At 44.2% G+C, this 18075-nt stretch overlaps 1 protein-coding gene across 1 annotated transcript in view; it reads right to left on the bottom strand.

Moving 5' to 3' along the window:
• The window catches only part of DNM2 (dynamin 2), a 1995561-nt gene that overhangs the window by 239621 nt on the left and 1737865 nt on the right, over nt 1-18075 (bottom strand). The window contains exon 19 of the mRNA XM_044082335.1: nt 17942-18059. Coding sequence (XP_043938270.1) covers nt 17942-18059 — 118 coding nt within the window. The remainder of the gene's footprint in view (nt 1-17941; nt 18060-18075) is intronic.

The raw sequence follows: 18075 nt of genomic DNA, 5'->3' as shown, positions 1-18075 counted from the left end.
AAATAAGCAAGGCCAGAGGATAACTCCTCACATAAATACTGTAGAACTAAAGAAGCACTAGCCATAAAAGGGTCCTGGTTCTTGTCTTGGCACCAGCTAGAAAACCTTTTACATTTGCTAATATACAACCTCCTAGCAGCAGCTATTCTTTGCCTCATTGAATACCTGTTGCATGTCCTCAGAAAATAGGTATGTAAAAGGTTTTAAGACCATCATCAAAGCAGTCAGTTGCAGATGTTTCAAGTTGGGATGTATCAAACACACCACAGAGTCTTGTGTGAGTAGCTCCAGTTGGTGAAGAAGCTTGTGGTAACTAACTGGTCACTTCCAAAAGAAGAGAGAACCCCTGTTGTCTGGGCTAGAACAGAGTTTCCACAATGACTATGGAAAGTCCTACTTAGTCTTCAGAATGACCCTGGATATTAGTGAAATGAGTGGAAACGTACACAGAAGTATTTCTTTCCAAGGAAAACAGAAGGCATCTGTTTTCCAGGCCTTTTTGCATGGACTCCTTGAGCAGAATTTTGTTAAATGACAGATCTTTTTGTCTCCGGTAAGAACTATCTGAGGTGCTCCTCACAGCTAGATTAATTCTTGGAAGACCCCCTGATTCAGTTTCCATTCATGAAGGTCTGCCCTGGTCCTGCTCTGCTTGACTTGACACAATTTGCTCTGATGGAATGTAAGATACCTGTACTGTAAGACTCTACGGAAATGCTACAGCCTAGGCTACCTGGCTAGCATGCACAGAGGGTAAGATCTGGGTCAGCCTGTTTACTTATGTACCACATTATTGTAGTCTTGTCTGTATTCACTTGTAATGGTTCTGGGGTCCATATAAGATTAGGAGAGTTGAGATCATTTATGCCTGCCAATCTCTTTCACATTTGTGTTTTTGGACTTTTTTTGTTCCAAAGAACCTGCACTTTTAACTACATAGACAGTGATCCCAAAGCACAGTCAGAGGCATATACTGTTACATACTGCGCTGAAGCTGGAAGGGAAAATGGGAGACCTGGATTTGGATAAAATGTATATCTCCACCAAAGAATCTCCCTTCTCACAAATCCCAACACAGGAATCTGAAATGCCAGTGGATGTTAATGCTGGGACCATACTGATGAATTAGACTATAACAATCTTTATGAAGCTGTTGTTTTACACACGTCTCTCCAGCAATGATCTTGATGCATTTTTTTCCCTTTAAACTAGTGACTATTACTGTATTATTTCTCTGTTTTACTAGTTGTGTCTGCTATGTATGTACATACTACTTTAATTAGGACTCACTGCATTTTGCATGTAATTTTTCTTTGCAAGCTTTGTATTATTTTTATTACATGTTTTTGAAGTGTGTGGAGTTTTTCTCCCCAGGCCTCCACTGAAAATGGACCTGTGTCCAGTGGACTATCCCGGTTAACAAATGTAAAATAAATACATAAAATTTTAGGTACCACTAAATTTCTGTCATGTGGAGTCTTGCTAGAAGACTCATATAAGTCATGAATCCTGGTATTCTGAGAAATCCCCTTGCTGAGAACTTTGACAAGAAAATCTCAGGAATATATCTAGGTATAGTAATAGCTTTTCCTGTGGAAGAAAAACTGTTTTAACTGAGGTATCTAGGAGCTACCCCAGGAAAACAATAATGTGAGGAGTCAAACAAGAATTTTAAATGTTCTCCTGAAACCTCAGTCTGTGCAGGAGATCTCTCACTCAAGTGAAATACCTGAGAGTTTGAAAAAAGAATCTTCAAAGATAAGCAAGTTGCCTAAATAAGGAAAATGTGAATATACTGCAGCATGCAGTAGGCTATCACTGGAGCTAGAGACTTTGTGAATACCCTTGGAGCAGTTGATAACCCAAAGGGTGAAAGTGTGAACCAGACACAGAAACATCTAAACTCTGGTGCTAGGTGCTAGAGTAATGTGATAAGCATATTTTTAATCTAGGGTCACCAAAAAATTAAGATAAGGATGACATGTAAAAAGCTGTAAAGAGAACAGCTCAAATGATGTAGTGGTAGCTCTGACTATGGCGTACAAGGCCCCTGGGTTCAAGCCCTGGCACGGCTGGTAATTTAGAAAATTCACCCTGGGGATAACTCCAGTGGTTCTACTCAATAGAGGCACTGGGAACTAAAGTCGTGTGGCACGATGTCAGGGTAATCCTATGGCAAGGCTAGTAAAGGCCCCAGGGCCATTAGCCTAGTACACACCTATTACAATCTGAACTTTGGAAATGTCACAAACTGGTTTAAAAAGGAAAGATCTAGGACTAGTCTCCATGAAGCTTCTTTCTTTGGCAATAGAAACATTGCTGAAGGTGGGACAACTATCACCCCCAAGTTAGCAAATGCTGAATGACGGGGAGGGAAAAGAGAAGTTTAATCTGGTGAATGAAGAGAAATCCCCTAAAAAGGAGGGAGAGATTTTCACTGACTTCTACATTCCTGATGAATCACCCTTATAACTTATTTGCTTGAGAATATCTGTTGCCACAGAGGGAATTTTTAGAAGAATTGACAGTTTGGTGGGAAATGCAGGGGGTGTGGGTGGGAGGGTTTGGGGGTGGGGGATTTCTAAAGACAGTCATCCAGATCTGTTAAACTGTCCTTTATTCTGGGGGTACAGGTGGCATTAAACCCTTGGACAAACTTGGAGAAGGCAGGCAGAAAAATCTGAAAAACTCTGCATCAGCTTTTCTCTCTAATTATGCTTTTTAGAACCTCTGCAGCAGATGGTCCAAAGACTACATCTCTGTCTAAGGCAGAATTCAAAATTTTAGCTTTAATATCCACATCAGTGTTTTATGAATGCAACCAAGCAACCCCCCTCCCAACAGTTACAGTAGTAGCACATCTGGAAATGACATCAGCTGAATCATACCACTGCATGGTCACCTGATAGACAGAAGCAATAAGGATACACAAAATGGCATCAGCTGAACCATACCATTGTGGAGCCGCATGGGAGACTGAAGCAATAAGGATGCACAAAGTGGCATCAGCTGAATCATGCCACTGTGGAGTCAAGTGGGAGACAGAAGCAATAAGGATACACAAAGTGGCATCTGCTGAATCATACCACTGTGGAGTCATGTGGGAGAGAGAAGCAATAAGGATACACAAAGTGGCATCTAATGAATCATACGACTTTGTAGCCACCTGAGAGACAGAAACAATACGAATACACAAAGATGATTTTTTTCCTCAAATGAAGGAAGAATGCCTCACTGTTCCTCATATTCCTAAAGGAGGCAAGCATAAACTAACATATGAGCTTATCAGCTGAGAAAGTACAATTAGGTAAGCTGCAGTTACACACAACAGTGGATGTTCAAAATTCTTCACTGCTACAACAGCCTGTGGGTGTATCCTGCCAAGGGTACAGAAACTGGACAACTTCCAAAAACTTTCACCCCCTCCCGCACAGACACTGTGCTTACCTACAGACTAAGCCCTTTTGGAGGAAAAACATAAGCAACCATAGCGACTGAAAATCTTCAGTATTTTCTTGGCCCTAATCAACAAATGGTAATTATTCCTGAAATTAAAGATATAAACAACATACACACTAGAGCTATATACATCAAGGGTGGTGGTGGATGGGTATGGCTATTGCAGCGAAGAACTCAAACACCTACAGTTATGGGTAACTTACACAACTGTACTATGTACATTATTCTCAATGCTGCAGTAGCCTATGGGTAAGTGCCCATATGAGAATCCAGCACAAGAGGAGGGAAGATAAGGGTCTAGGAGAGCATGAAGAAAAGCCTGTTCTGGACCTGGAAAAAGAATCAGGTTTGTAGTGCTTTACAAACGTAAGACTAGAGGAACAAGTTGCTGCTTCTGAAATGCTTCTGGAGTCTGCCCCTTTTCAGTATGCTATAGTAAAAGCTAAGGCTCTAGTGGAATGTGGTTTAACACTGCCTGGAATAGTTTTGCCACCGTGAGAGCACCAAAACAATAGCAGACGACAATCATCTAAAAATGGTCTGCTTAGACACAGGCTGCCCTTTCTTAGTCTCAGAATAAGAAATAAATAGTTGGTCAGGCTTCCTGAAAGAGTTAGTTCTGTCAAAATAGATACCAAGTTGTCTATGCACATTCAGAGTATGAATATTCTTTTCTACCTGGATTTTAGGATCTGGACAGAAAACAGGAACACTGATGGCTTAATTCAATGTGAACTCTGAAATAACTTTAGGTATAAATGAAGGGTTTGTGGATGAGTGATCCTATCCCTACAGAATACCAGATAGGGTTCTCACACCATGAGGGTCTGCAACTCAAATACTTTTCTTGAAGATGTCAGAGCAATGGAAATAGCAGCAATGAACCTCAAATTATCCAGAGAGACATGCTTAAAGGACGACAGTTTCTCCAGTAACAAACTGAGATCCCAAGGAGGAGGAACATCTCAGGTGTAAAACACCTTTCAGAAACTGTTTCACTATAAACAGAGTGGAAAGAGATGGTTCCATGGACAAGCATGCTGAAACGTCTGCAAGATGAACTTTTATACAGGAATAAAAGAGGCCAGAGGATAGTAACTTGTGCAAATATGAGCACCAGTGGTACAAAACCCCTGATCTAGCCCTGGCAATGGTTAGGCACCAACTAGAAAATCTCTTCTACTTTCCAATATATGACTTTCTAGTAGCAGGCTTTCTTGCCTCCTTCAGTACCTGCTGCACACCCTCATGAAAAATGTCCCTAAAAGGTATCAAAACTGAATCATATGGGCAGTGTCAAAGCTGTTTAAAGTCGAGGTGTATCAAATTCCTTGTCTCGTGTGAGTAGGTCCAGACTGTGAAGAAGCTTGTGTCAACTGCCATTGGCCAATTCCAAAAGAAGGAAGAAAGTATTGTGTAAAATCTTACCATAACTTTAGATGTCCTTCTCTTGTATATGCTGCTATATTCATAACACAAGGGAGTCCACCTCTGATGACTCTCATACGTCTGGTCATTTTACAAAAGACAGATGCTACTGCTAGGGTGCATGTGATGTCCCGTGACTCTCTCTGTGGACATCAGTCGTAGACAGACGTCGAGTACAAAACAGACATCAGCATGCATCTTCCTCAGAACTGAATGTCACCGGAATCGGCGACTACAGAGTGGGTATCCAGGAGTCAGGTAAGTGCAAGGGGGAAGACAGGGTGGGAAGCTATACAGCAGCATATAGAAGAGAAGGACATCTAAAGTTATGGTAAGTTCTTACACAACAATACTATGCCCTTCTATTTACATGCTGCTGTATTCATAACAAAAGGGAGAGTGCAAAAACTCCTGCATTAATAGGGTAGAGGAACAGAGAAGAGGCTCTCAGTAAAAATCTACCCAAACAGCAGAGACCTCCAAGGCAGAAACACACTTGACCACCACAACACAATACTAATCACGAGATACATAACTCTCTTAAACAGTGTGCCACTCAACCAAAGCCCTTAAGGCAAAACAGCATGTGCAACAAACTAGTCATAGGTGACTCGATAGTGAGGCACACTGATGTCCCACTCACTAGGTTAAATAAAGAGAAAGTAACAGTCAGCTGCCTGTCAGGTGACAGGATCCACCATATAACGCACATGCACTCAGGTCCCTGAACAACAGGTACAAATATGACTCTGTCATTGTACATGTCGGTGTGAATGACCTGAGACGTACCTCCCTGGACTACATGAAACGAGACTTGGAGGAGCTCTCGGATTATGTAGCCGAGGCGGGTACGACCCTAGCCCTGAGCAGCATCCTACCATCACCCAGAATGATACCATAGTACAAGCAGAAAATGACTGATTTCAACAACTGGCTATGTTTCTGGTGTCATTCTAAGGGGATCCAGCATCTGTCTGCCTGGGATGACATGACTGATAGACCTCGATGTTTTGCCAGATATGGCCTGCATCTGTCACCCCTGGGCTTCCGGATAACAGCCAAAGCTCTTGCCACCCTTATAGTGCCTCTTTTAGGCGGTGTTCCAAAGACCAAATTACCACCATAACAGCTACAAAGTAATGCAATCTGAGGGTCATGCTGCTCAACGCTAGAAGTCTAAGTCTCAAAATGCACTCACTCGAAGCACTCCTTAAAATGGAGAACATTGACATTTGTGCTATAACAGAAACCTGGTTCAAGACAGCAGAAAGCACCCCTGCACTATCAGGCTATAGCTCATTCCACGCCTTTCGGCCCCAGAACTTGGACCGAAGCACCAAAGGTGGTGGTGGTGTTTCCATATTCATAAAGGATGTGCACACCTCCACACTGGTAGCCCAACATAATGCATCAGAGATACTTCAGGTGCAGCTAACATTGGGTAAGACAGCGATTCAGGTCATAGCCTGTTATAGGTCCCCAACCATGTCCCAAGACACTCACTGCACATTCCTAAGCACTCTGGAGAATATTAGGGTCCAACTTAACAAACACATACTGGGCGACTTCAACTTCCCCTCCATTAACTGGGAAAACTACTCATGTACCAATACACTTGCCCAACGTTTCCTAGAATTCATTCATTCCAATGCCCTGGACCACCTCGTTCTTATCCCCACTAGAGGTAGCAACATCCTACCTGGTCATTACTAACATGGGCGACCGTTGCTCTACACCAATAGTCAGCTCCTCCCTGGTTAGACCCGACCATAAACTAATCACCTTGGAAATCCACATCCCGCCCACCCTCCCACAAAGGTAACCACCATGAAAAACTTCTCCAAAGCTAGCTTTGCGCTCCTAAGAACATAGGTGGCTAACTTCACGGCACCTATGCAAATGGAGAATAGTTGCATGACCACTGAATCGAACACGTACACAAATGCATGGATCTCGCCATACCCAATAGAACCAAGATGGTCTCCTCCAAAAAAAGGAAGCCAATCTGGTGGTCCCCTGCCATAAACAAACTCTGCAACACGAGGAACCTGATGCGGAATAAGGTGAAGTCTCAAGACTGGAAAAAAACTCCCTTATCAGCCTCACCAAAAAGTTGAGATCCCTCATCAAATCCTCTAAAGCTAGCTAGGAAAACAATTGCAGCAGATAGTAAAGACAACCACAACGCCTTCTATAGCTATATAAAGAACCTCCACGGCAATAGCCATATTTGCTCTGAGCTACCGCACAATGGTACCTCCTATACTGAGCCAACAGATATTGCCAATATACTGGCTGACAGATTCAGTGCCACCCCCCCCCCCCCCCAAGAACCAATCACAATGCCAGTAGATTGCCAGGTACCCAGTATTTCTGCTGCACAGGTTAAAACAGCACTGTCCAAGGCCAAGAATACAGCTTCTATGGGACTTGACAATATCCCTGGCTGTGTTCTACATGAACTAGAAAGTGAACTGCCACCTCACCTGTGTGCCCTGTTCAATCACAGCCTCACCTCAGGCTTTGTCCCTACCGAATGACGCACTGCTATAGTCATCCCTGTCCACAAAGGAGGAGCGAGTACAGACCCTGGGAACTATCACCCTATTAGCCTGACAAGTCTGATATGCAAAGCTATGGAACACATCATCATGGACCTAATAAACAAGGATATAGGGAATCTCCAAACTTTGTATCCCACACAGTTTGGTTTTCTGAAGGGTAGAGCATGCCTGCTCAACTTGGTCGACTCCTTTGAGTCAGTCACCAGAGCTGTGGATGAAGGCAAGGTGGTTCATACAGTCTACCTTGATCTGGCCAAGGCCTTTGATACCATTCTCCACTCAGGAATCACAGAAGAACTCACTAAGGTAGGCATCAACCCCTATATCACTACGTGGGTTGCAAACTGGCTCACAGATAGAACCCATAGTGTGAAAGTAGTTGACTCCAAGTCAGACTGCCGACCAGTCACGAGTGGAGTCCCACAGGGATCGGTCCTGGGTCCTCTCCTGTTTGGTATCTACTACTCAGAAGTCCAGTCCAACACGAAGAGACTCAGGCTGACAAAGTTCGCACACGATTGCAAGTTGGGAGTCATTAAGTCCCCAAGTGATGGTGACATCCTACAGAAAGGCCTCAATGAGACCAAAAACTGGTGTCAGAACAATGGTCTTGAGCTCAATGCCAAAAAATGTATCATCCCCTTTTAGGAAAAACCCAGTTCCCATGAACTACCGCATAGATGGTAGTCCACTGAACACAGACGGTATTATAAGAGATCTGGGAACACAGGTTGACAGCAACCTCTCTTTTGACCACCACGCTGCCACGGTGGTCAGAAAGTCCTTCTATGTGGCACATCTCATTACTAAGGGTTTTGCATCCAGGAAGAGAGGTCATTGTCTCCCTCTAATCTTCCCTCATTAGGCCAATCATCAAGTTATAATGCCCCATTTGGCATGTACCTCACTAGACAGATGAAAACGCTTAGTGTGTAACGGAACAGCGTTAATGGTGTAATTCGTTTTCTTTGTTACCAGTATCCAATAAACTTTTGAGTGAGACCTGCATCTTCGTTTCCGTGATTTCTGTATTTTTGGTTTATTGGTTTCTTGTGGAATCCACTTATTTTTGGTCACTAGACACCTGCAACAACTGGAGAGGCCACAAAAGTACCTCACAAAGAGGATCCTAGACCTTCAAACACTTGTCCTGTACGGACAGAGTCAAAAAAAACTCCAACTATTCTTTGTCTCATACTGCCTACTTAGAGGTGATCTCTGCTGACCCAGCTCTGTTAGAAATGCTGCATCTAAAAAAATCCCAATCCCTCCGCACCACACGTTCCAGATACCAAAACCTCATTTCCACAATCAACAGAACGTGCTGGAGGGACAGGTTCATAACCCAGTGACTGCCCATGCTATGGAATAGACTTCCCATACATGTCAAACAGAGCACCTCACTGGCCCTCTTCAAGAGGAATCTTGATGAGTGGATGGGAAATAGAAAATTCACCCCGGGGATCACTCCAGTCCCTCTACTCAACAGAGGCACTGGAAACTAAGGTCGGGTGGCACAATGCCACAGTAATCCTATGGGCTAGGCTTGTAAAAGCTCCAGGGCCATTAGCCTAGTACACACCTATGAACCTATTTTCCACAAACCCATGAAGGATGGCTCTGGCAAATCCCGCCCTGGCTCTAGACACAATGTCCAACTTGTAGTGCTTGGTAAAGGTATGGAAAGAGGACCATGTAGCTGCTTCTAAAATGACAGCTGTACCCAGACCTTTGAAAAAGGCTCCAGAGGAGGACACTGCACTAGTAGAGTGCACTTTCACTGGGTTCATAGATAAGTACTAATCTAACTGCCCTTGCGAGCCATTCTAAGCCTAGCCAATTATCCCTTGTGAGACTCAAACCCTGCACCTTCTGTTTGTAAGGCAATCACCTTAACCATTAGGCCACCCTCCCAATCCCAGGGAAGGGAAGGCTTCTGCTATGGGCAGTATAGTAAAAGGTGATTATTTTGTATATCCAAGAGAATATGGTTTGCTTGGAAACAGGGTGTCCCAGGGCTCTTGGGTGGTAAGACACAAAAAGCCTGTCTTATTTCTGGGATGGGTTTAGTCTTGGCCAGATAGTATCCAAGTTGCCTGTGAAGGTTTTTGGGTGAAGTAAATAATGTGGGTAGACTGATGGCTTGATTCAATGACAGCTTATTGACTACTTTGGGCATAAAGGTAGAATTGGTGCGTAAACACACCCTGTCCTTGTAGACAACTGTAAAAGGATGGGAAGCCATAAAGGCTTGTAGTTCTGAGACTCTTCTGGCTGAAGTAATGGCTACCAAGAGTAAGGTTTTCCATGTACAATGTTGGAGAGAACAGTCTTTGGCTGGCTCGAAGGATGGTAGTGTCAATTTTTCCGAACACAGTTAAGATCCCAAGGAGGCAGAATAGGCTTCCTTAGAGGTCTGAGGTGCAGAATCCATTTTAAGAAAAGTTTAACTTCTAGCCCAGAAGCCAAAAGAGGAGTGAGAGGAAGGCATGCTAAGATGGCATACAGGTGGGTCTTGACGGAGAAGTAAGATAGTCCAGACTTCATCAATTCACACAGGTAAGACAGGACCACTGGAGGTTCCACTACCAGTGGTTGTAAGTGGTGTTTTAGACACCAGGCAGAGAATTGCTTTCACTTTGAAAGGTATGATTTTCTGGTATTTGGTTTTCTGGCCTCCAGCAAAACCTGAAGCACGTCCTCTGAGCAAAGGTGTCTGAAGGGAATCAATGCCCTATCACCCATAGTGTAAGGTTCAGAGTGGGCAGTTGTGGGCATATAAGCATCCCCCTCTCCTGTGTGAGCAGGTCCATCCATTGGGGTAACTTGTGGTGACTGCTCTTGGCTAGATGTAGTAGTAGTCGGGGGAACCATTGCTGCCTTGGCCAACAAGGAGTCACCAACAAGATTTGAGGTTGTTCTTTCTGAATTTTCAGCAGAAATTTTTGTATGAGAAAGAAGGGGGGATGCATAAGCATACATCCCCTTCCAAGGGAATGAGAGAGCATCTACCCTCCATGCTATGGGTGTGGTACCCTGGAGCAGAAGGATGGAAGCTGTCTGCTCATGGGGGAGGCAAACAGTTCCACAGCTGGAATACCCCACTGATGGACTACGTCCAAAAACACATCCCTGTTTAGCATCCATTTGTGAGATAGAGTCATGGTCCTGCTTAGAGTATCGGCCATCACATTGTGTGCTGAGGGAATGTAGACAGCTTTGATGTTGACTTGTCTGTCTAGGGCAATTTCCCAAGCCTGCAGGGCTAACCTGCACAGGAGGTAGGACCTTGCCCCCCCGTTTGTTGATGCATCACAGCATGGTGGCATTGTCTGTGTACCGCCTCAGCGTGCCTGGAAGTAGATGATGCTTGAAAATTTGTAGGGCTAATATCAGGGCTTTCACTTCCTTGATACTGATGTGTTCTTTTTGTTGGGTGAGGGTCCATGTGTTTCTCACTCTCCATTCTCCCAAGGTTGCTCCCCAACCTGTGTCTGAGGCATCTGTGAAGAGATCTTGTTTGGGGGGCAGGTGCAGGCCTGGGTTGGCATTTATCTGATCTATCCACCACTTTAATTCCCTGGAAAGGCATGGGAGCATTGGAATCATGAATTCCAGGGGATGCAGGTGTTGTTTCCAGACTTTTCTCAAGTACCACTGGAACTTTCTCATGTGAAGTTTTGTCAGGGGAACTATTGGGATGGTGGAAGCCATGAATACCAGGAGCCTGAGGAACTCCCTGGGTGACATGGCGTTTAGAGGGAGTAATTCCTTGAAGTAAGTAGTAAGGAACAATATTTTTTCTGGGGGAAGACAGGCCATAATTTTTTCTGTTAGGATCCTGCACCCCAGGAACACATGATCCTGAGAGGGAATCAGGGATTATTTTTTTTGAGATTTGTAGTGAATCCCAGACTTCTCAAGAGGGAAATGTTGAAGTCTAGATGTTGTACAACCATAGCAACTGACTGGGCCTGGATCAGGATATTGTCTAGGTAGGGGAAGAGTTGGAATCCCTCTGTTCTGGCAAAGGCCATTACTGGTGCCAGGCATTTTGTAAACACTCAGTGCCATAGAGAGACCAAATGGCACAGCACAGAACTGACAGTGTGCAGAACCTACTGAGAAGCGGAAGAATTTCCTGAAGAGCGGATGCACTGGAATCTGTAAGTATGCGTCTTTTATATCTAAGGATACTACAAAGGCCTAGGGTAGGATCAGGGGGAGCAGGGTAGGAAGAGTGAGCATGAGAAAGGAGAGAACTTGAAGGAAGGTATCGAGATGGGACAGGTCCAGGATTGGTCTCCATGTACCATCTTTCCTGTGAACTAGGAACATCCTGGAGTAAAATCCCTTTCCTCTTGCAAGTGCAGGGACTTTTTGAATGGCTCCTTGATCCAGGAGCTCCTGAATAACTGAGGGGAAGGAAGTCAGCTATTCTCGAGGGGGTTGGGGAATGCCTTTGGAAGTAGATTTGGTCTCCAAACTCAAAGTATTCCTGTTTTATTATAGAGAGGACCCAAGAGTCCTGGATAACCTGATTCCAAGCTGGTAGGGAGAGGGAGGGATACATGGAAAGTGGGGTACTTGGATCCAGTGCCTGGTATCTGCAGGCTACAAGGCTTACCCTGAAAGGGCTGTTTGGTAGCAGGAGTAGAGGGAGCAGATCTGGCTGAGGACTGTTTCCTGGAGTCCCTCTTGCTTTTGGCTGGCAACTGTTTGGCAGGCCTTCTCAGAAAGGACATTTTGGTAGGGTAGTGTCTTTGGAGGTGTGGTATGAAGAGACAAATTTGTCTCAGATCCTGTAACTCCTTGCCCTTCACCTGAAGGGCCTTAAAAAGGTCAGCAGCCGCTGAACCAAACAAATCTTTATTGACTAGGGGTGCAGCCAAGAGTTTAGACTTAATGTCATTAGGAAGAGGCTGCAACCTAAGCCAGAAGTATCTCCTAATGACAGACTCTGAAGCAGCAGCCCTAGATGAAACCTCTACTACATCCTAACTGCACTTAATAGAGTGCTTGGTCACCTGAGTGCAGGAGTTTAACTGGATAGCTATTTTAGCCTTGGCTGGAAAGTCAGTGAGGTCCCCTAGTTGTTTAGTCAAATCAGCTGGCAGTGCCAGGGAATATTTGGCTATGTGGGTTTGATAGTTAATTGCTCTAACTGCTAGGGTAGCAGAAGTGTAGACTTTTTCCCCCTAGGCACTCCCATTAACCTGCTCTCCTTATCAAAGGGCAGGAGGAAGGTGGAAGGGAGCAGCTTAGCAGTTTTGTCAGAAGGGTCTGCAGAGGGTGCTTTAATTATTTTACTTATTTATTTTTTATTTAACATTTGTTAACCAGGAAAGTCTGACTTGGAATGAAGCCAATTTTCAGCAGAAGCCCGGGGAGAAATGCTCCAGATGCATGCCTTTGTAACATGGGAGAAAACCGGAGCACACGGGGGAAACCCACACTAATGCAGGCAAGACATGCAGACTCCACACAGAAGGCACCCCAGCCGAGAATCAAACCAGAGAACCTCTTGCTGTAAGGCGACAATGCTACCACTGCACCACTACACCATCCAATTTATACAAGAATTTAGCATCCTCAGGGACCTTATAAAACCTGTCTGGGCATTTGGGTGCAGGAGGCTGTGAATCAGGGTTTTTGGAGGCAGCCAGGAATGCATCCAAGAATGCAGGGTGAACTGGAGGTACAGCAGATGGGTTGGAAGACTCCACTTGCAAGAGGTCATAATACCTCTTCTGGGTTTCTATAACCTGACTGCTGTCCCACTTAAATAATTCTTTCATTTGAGCAATGGTTCCCTCAAAGGTGAAATTTTCACCTAGGGAATTTCTGCCATTAGACTCCTCTTCTGGGGAAGCATACTCCAGAGGGGAAGCACTTTGTGAGGTATAGGTGAGAGATTCATCCCCTGATGAATCCTCTTCTCTGGATGAAACCTCCAGAGCAGGCTTACCTTTAAGTGCAGATGCAGAAGAGGCCTGCCATAGGGCTAAGAATGCATTCAAAAGGCCTTGGGTGAAGGCCTGCCTGTCAGGAAGTTGTTTGGAGGCCGCGGGCATCGGTGAAGGAGCAAGATGTTTATTTTTTTGGCTGCTTCTTTTTATGGGACTCCAGCATTGAGGTATCAGAGATCTGGTGAAGAGTGGGAGGGCTGGATGGCACCCAATAATATCAGAGTCAATGTCCTCATGAACCACAATTTCTGAGACCCCACACAAACCCTTGGATATGATGACCCTAGGTTCCACCTCGGCAACTGATTCTGACACCTGTGATTCCCTCTGGGACGTGCCCTCTGCTTCTTTAACAGCTTCCACCTGGGTACCCGCCAAAGGAAGGTCCAAGGATTCGGAGTCCAGGCCTTCACTGTCCTCGAGAGGTACAGCTGGAGGAGAGGGTGCAGTAGTCAGCTTGGGCCTAGCCTTTTTGACTGGCAGCTCATCAGAGAGGCCCGACATCGGATCCATCAGTTTGGCCAACTGCTTTAGACGTTGGTTCTTCTAAATAAAGTTTTAGGGCAGCTAAGCGACTCCTAAGGGTTTTGGGAACAAAGGCTTGACAAATACAAGTAGTGTGGTCGTGTTCCTAGCCTAAGCAAAAAAGGCAGAGCTCATGCGTATCTATATGTGGAATTTGCCTTCCATACCTACACTTGCCCTTTCTACCTGACATGAAACCCAACAGCAGTAGCAAAGGATAACAAAAAAACCCTATTGGGTACTTATCTGAAGTCGGATAGATTAACGGTTCACGTGGGATCACTTTTCCAAAAAAGTGACGACTGGAGCTAGCAGTCACACAGGTGGCAGAAAAGTTCTGAGGAAGATGCGTGCTGACGTCTGTTTTATACCCAATGTCTGTTTATGGCAGACATTCAGAGAGAGATGCGGGACGTCACACACACCCTAGGCGGTAGCATCTATCTTTTGTAAAATGGCCGGACGTACAAGAGTCACCAGAGGCAGACTCCCTTGTGTTATGAATACAGCAGCATATGTATGGAAGGACATCTAATTCTGCCTTATCCAGAAGGGAGTCACCACAATGATTATGGAGATTCTTTCTGGATCTTCAAAATTACCCTAATAATCATTTAAAAGGGTGTTAATTATATGAAACACCCTCAACTATGGTAATGACAGAGCATCTGTTCTCCAGTCCTGACTGCAGGGAGTCCTGGAACAGAATTTGCTTAGCTGTCTGTTTTGAAAGGAGGTGAACAGATCTATCTGAGGTGTTCCCCACATCTATATCAGTTCCTGGAAGACCTCTTCATTGAGCTTGCACTTGTGAGGGTATGCCCAGGACCTGCTCAGTTCGTTTGCACATTATTTTGCTTTAATGGTATGCAAGACGTCTGCAGAGTTAAAGAAAGCTCAAGAGCTAATTTACAATCTATCAACATCAGCTAACACAGATGGTATGAGCTGATGCCACCCTGCTTATGTATCACATCACTGTGGTGTTGTCTGCAATGATCTGTAGAGGACCTGGGTCCCACAAATGATGCAGAGATTTTATGGCCTGAACCATCAGAACAAGAGCACTCATCCATCTACCCGCTTAATTGAAAAAACTACTGGAAACTTTAATAAGGTGCCTTTATTCCTCCCACAGGGAAGTATCAGAGAGAAAGAGAGAGGAGAATGTCCTAGATCTGTGAGCTGAAGTGATTTTATCTGGACTAATTATTGATACTCTGTTCACTAGTCTAGTTGAGAGGACACTTCTGAACATTCCATGGAGCAAAGTCGTGGGAAACAGCTCAGTTTTCAAAAAGGTGTACAAAAATGTGGAAATGCTTTTTTAGCAGAAGCAGCAGACAAAAACAGACAGATCCAAATTATTAGCGTGGCAATCTATCTAGACATTCTACAGGTATGATCCATCTCATATGATCTTTAAGTTCATTATAACAGCTTTTATCCTCAAAAATAAAAAGGAATGCTCCTAGTAAAAAGGTGACAAAGTCACATAACAGTCAAAATATTTTTCCTGGCTTAATTATTTTATAAAAACTTCTCCTTTTTCTCCAGTTTGGCTCAAGCTGTTAATGGTTTGGGGACATGAAAGGTGCCTTTAAGATTTGGAAGCTGACCATCTGTTACATCTTTACCAGGTTATAACACACACAGTTAAGGCTACTGTAGCAATGATCAATGATTAGCATCAACAGGCATGTTAACAGTGAAAAAGAAAATCATACACAGAATTCAGAATTAGTAGCCGATTGCCTTCCTGGAGAACGACATCTCCTGGACACAACTGAACAGAAGTTCAGTGTCAAAAAGACAGGAAGTGTCAATTAAAGCTCATCCAGTTTTATGACTATGATGACTAGACTGCAGGAGAACTTGGCAAGGGAATACTGGTAGAAAGAATCTGCATGAACTTCACCAAAGCCTCTGGTTCTGTCTTGCATAGGTGACTCCCAAGAAAACTGGAAAGGCTGAAGAAAAACTGGACAGCTGTATATCTCAAAGGAAGGATACAAAGGGCTGTGATGAAAGGAACAATATTAGGAAGAAAGACTGTGACTAGTGCAGTCCTGCAGGGATCAGTACTGAGACCATTACCCTTCTGTGTACTTGTTTTAAACACTCCTGAGAGTAAACAGATCAAGACTAACCTCTTTGTGATGTCACAATATTAGATGGATCAGTGAAGGATGGGTATGAGTCTAAGGAAGGATGTGAAAAATAGTAACCAAGTGGGTAAAAAGGTGGCAATTGAGGTCTACTGCAAACAAATGAAAGTACTGCACCTGGACCACACTTCTTCTTTTGGCTTTTCCCGGTTAGGGGTCGCCACAGTGGATCATCTGTCCACTCATGATTGGCAGTGGAGTTTTACAGTGTTGAGTTGCCAGCCCAGCATCCAACCTTCCACAGAAGGCACACACATGCACACACTCACACCTAGGGCCAATTTAGAGTATCCAATCCACCTACTGCATGTCTTTGGGATGTAGGAGGAAACAGGAGTACCCGGAGGAAACCCACGCAACCACAGGAAGGACATGCAGACTCTGCACAGAAGGCACCCCAACCGAGAATCGAACCGGAGAACCTCTTGCTGTGAGGCGGCAACGCTAACCGCTGCACCAGCATGGTCGCCCCCTGCACCTGGACCACACTAATCCTCATAAAAGGGGGAGTCATACTAACAGGAAAAGAAGTAAAAGGATTGGGAGCCATTAATTACACCTGTACTGGAAGCTTGCACAAAGCAAGAAGGTAGTGACAGGACAGTGACAGTAGCAAACAAAATGCTGGGCTGTGTGTTTAGGGAGACAAACTCAGTAATCAGAGATGCAGTGCCCTCACTATGCCATCCCCTCATCAAGCCACCCACCTTGAGAGCCAAGTGCAGCCCTTGGGGCCAAGCAAAGTGAAGGACCATCAGGGTGCAGAAGATGTTCAACACAAAGACACTAGGAAGATATGTAGGATGAAAGATAAAGCAATAACCACAAAGCAGAGGAAGCTGAACTAATGTTACTTGGGACCAAAAGAGAAAGGGGGAATGATATGGCTGCATGAGTGCATTTCCATGAGACTTTATTTACAATGTGCTGACCAGGTTATTCCCACCAAGTCAATGGCTTCTTTCGAGGACAGACCCAAGGTGGTATGAATACCGACTAGGGAAAATTTGGCCAGGGCATGGGGGAACTTCCCCTACTCTTTTACATAAGTGCTGTGGGATCTTTTATATACACCTCAGCTACAAGCAACTCAGGCAGACTGGACCTAGGTTTAATACCTCATTCAAAGGATGAGGCACTCAGGACTACAGCACCCCCTTAGGCTGCAATGCAGTGACAGTACTGGAAAATTAATCCAAATAACAGCTGTAGGAATAGAACCCACAGCATTCTGCACCAAAAGTGGGTGCGCTACCTTTTGAGCTTTATTTTCGCATTTGGTAACTGGGTAGGTACACTGGTCCAAAGATCTTTTCAGGCACAACCTGGGCAACAAAGCAAAATAGTAGCTACCATATAGGGCCACAACTCAAACAAAACCAGAATACTTTATCATGGAACTACTATGCAAATAGTAGAGACTGGAGAAACTTTTATGCAAACAATAGAAAGTGTAGAAAATTGTCACGTATATGAAGAATACTTACAACAGGCTCTTGCTGTATACACCGTTTAACCAATGTTAATACATTTTATCAGAATGCATTATGAAGTAACTGATTACAGAAAAAAGTACTGTGGCTAAAAATACAGACTGTTAGGCTTACATAACGTATGTCATGAAACAGCACATTCAGAATACAGTGGTGGACAAGCTTGAGAATACTGAAGACCATGTTCAGAAGTGATGGATTTAAACACAGATTTATTGGGTGAGATTATTCCACATGCTGTTCAGTTTTACAATGTTACAAATATCAGGACAGTGTTTAGTGAAGATTAAGACTATGTAGCTTTACTAATGAGCAACAATACAAAATATGTAAACACTCACTTGGTCTTTTTCAGGGTAAACACCTGCTCGCAGGAAAGAAGCTTTCCAGCTATCAACTTCATCTTGGGAATCACAAGCAAGTTCTATCTGACGCAGATCCTTGTACACATTCCTGTTGAGAAAAGTAC

Source organism: Protopterus annectens, chromosome 9.part0 (assembly GCF_019279795.1).
Source record: "Protopterus annectens isolate FY-2018-M chromosome 9.part0, PAN1.0, whole genome shotgun sequence".
In the NCBI taxonomy this organism is placed as follows: domain Eukaryota; kingdom Metazoa; phylum Chordata; order Ceratodontiformes; family Protopteridae; genus Protopterus; species Protopterus annectens.
This window is presented reverse-complemented; position numbering and strand designations above follow the sequence as displayed.